The sequence below is a fragment of the Sinocyclocheilus anshuiensis genome, unplaced genomic scaffold, assembly GCF_001515605.1.
Source record: "Sinocyclocheilus anshuiensis isolate Anshui unplaced genomic scaffold, SAMN03320099.WGS_v1.1 scaffold247, whole genome shotgun sequence".
NCBI lineage: Eukaryota > Metazoa > Chordata > Actinopteri > Cypriniformes > Cyprinidae > Sinocyclocheilus > Sinocyclocheilus anshuiensis.
Genome location: NW_015552543.1, coordinates 547,885 through 549,566, shown reverse-complemented (window position 1 = coordinate 549,566; position 1,682 = coordinate 547,885). Strand labels below are relative to the sequence as shown.

The window sequence follows — 1,682 nt, the reverse complement described above, 5'->3', positions numbered from 1 at the left end:
TCTCGGCATCTGTTCTGTGCAGTGAGCGGCAGAGAAGCAGCACATTCAGTTTGCCGCACCGCAGCCGACTCGTCAATAAATGAGTACAAAACAGCGTTTCCAAGCACCTGTCGCTTACTGATTGTTTGGAATTATAAATATGAGCGTAGTTCATATCACATGCACTTTTTTGTTTGTCGTTTTTTTTTAGTCAGACGCAGGCAGTGCGCTGCATGAGACAAAAAAGTAATATAGCCAAAACAACCGCATAGCCGCTCTTTAGTGTAGATGCATGTTGATTTTATCAGACGATGCCGTGATTATAAATGAGAGTGACTCCTGGTTAACGTATTAAAAGGGGTCGTGTTTAGTCACTATTTAGTGTGGTATTTTTTGACAATATTCACTCATCATGACAGTAAAATAGGGCATTCTAAGTCAATATACTGCAGTATTTCCTCCCTCAATCAGTAGAAAATATGGTTAACACCCGGTCATGCATGAAAAAAAATAAAAAATACACCGTCATATACCGTGAAACCGGTCTAATTTTGAAAAATACCGTGATATACATTTTTGGTCATACCGTCCAGCACTACTCTGCAGCCTCGTTGAGTTCATACTCGTGCTTCTGCAAACTATATTATCTCTGGACTTGAAAGAGTTGTCTAAAGCTTAGTGATAGTGACGTTGAAGTCGTTTGAAGCTGGAGCAGTTCGTTTTTAGCCCAGCTTTAACTTTTGACTTCTGGTGAATGTATTCAGGCTTCAAAAGTTCATTTGTGAGGATTATCATGTAAGAATCAAACTTTTGTTTACTCGTTTGCTGCGATAATCCAAAAGGCTGTTGGCTTTTTGTTGAGAAAACCCGGGTGATGCAAACTTCCGGGTTGGCCTACAAAAAAGTGCTCTATTATACTTCATCCAGGGATTGTTCCATATTAACATTCGTGAGGTCTGCGCATCCAAATGATTTAGTTTTACTAATTTAAATATTTACTGCTTTTCAGTCTATCAGCACGTCTGTTTTCAATCAGCTTAATGGTTTTTCAAGTTCATGGGTGAATCTCATGAAACCATTCAAGCACATGTATTTCACACTAGAATAAATAATTTCATTAAAAATGTTTTTTTTTTATATATATATATATATTTATAAATATATTATAAATACATTCATTTGTATTTTTTATTTTAAAATATTCTTAAACATATTTATTCAAAAAATTATATTTGCTTTTATAAAATGAATCATATTGTTGTGAATTATAACATTATTTTCATGACAGTTAAACACATTTACCCCTGAAAGTTTCATCACTTATGCTTTTGCATTACAAAAGTGTTGCTTTAGTTTTTTTTTTCGTGCGATTGTTTGTAAAGTCGAATCACAGCAAAACAGAGAGAACGAGATCGGTTGCAAGGAATGTGCTTCTTTGGAATGGGTTTGTTTACACCTCATTCTTCTTGTTGCAGATGTGCTCTAAACACGGGACAGATTTCCTGGAGTATAAATGTCGTTACTGTTGCTCTGTGGCTGTGTTCTTCTGCTTTGGGACGACACATTTTTGCAACGCCTGTCATGATGATTTCCAGAGGATGACCAGTGTCCCAAAAGAAGAGCTGCCTCATTGTCCTGCTGGTAAAACACTTCATACATGTTATAAGACAAGTGCTTGCATTAAAACTTCCTGTATGGAATGT

General features: G+C 36.2%; 1 protein-coding gene across 1 annotated transcript in view; it reads left to right on the top strand.

Annotated features, from left to right (window-relative positions):
- Nucleotides 1-1,682, top strand: part of LOC107664005 (E3 ubiquitin-protein ligase MYCBP2-like) — a 157,021-nt gene that overhangs the window by 153,858 nt on the left and 1,481 nt on the right. Inside the window, 1 exon segment of the mRNA XM_016454448.1 lies at nucleotides 1,455-1,620. Coding sequence (XP_016309934.1) covers nucleotides 1,455-1,620 — 166 coding nt within the window.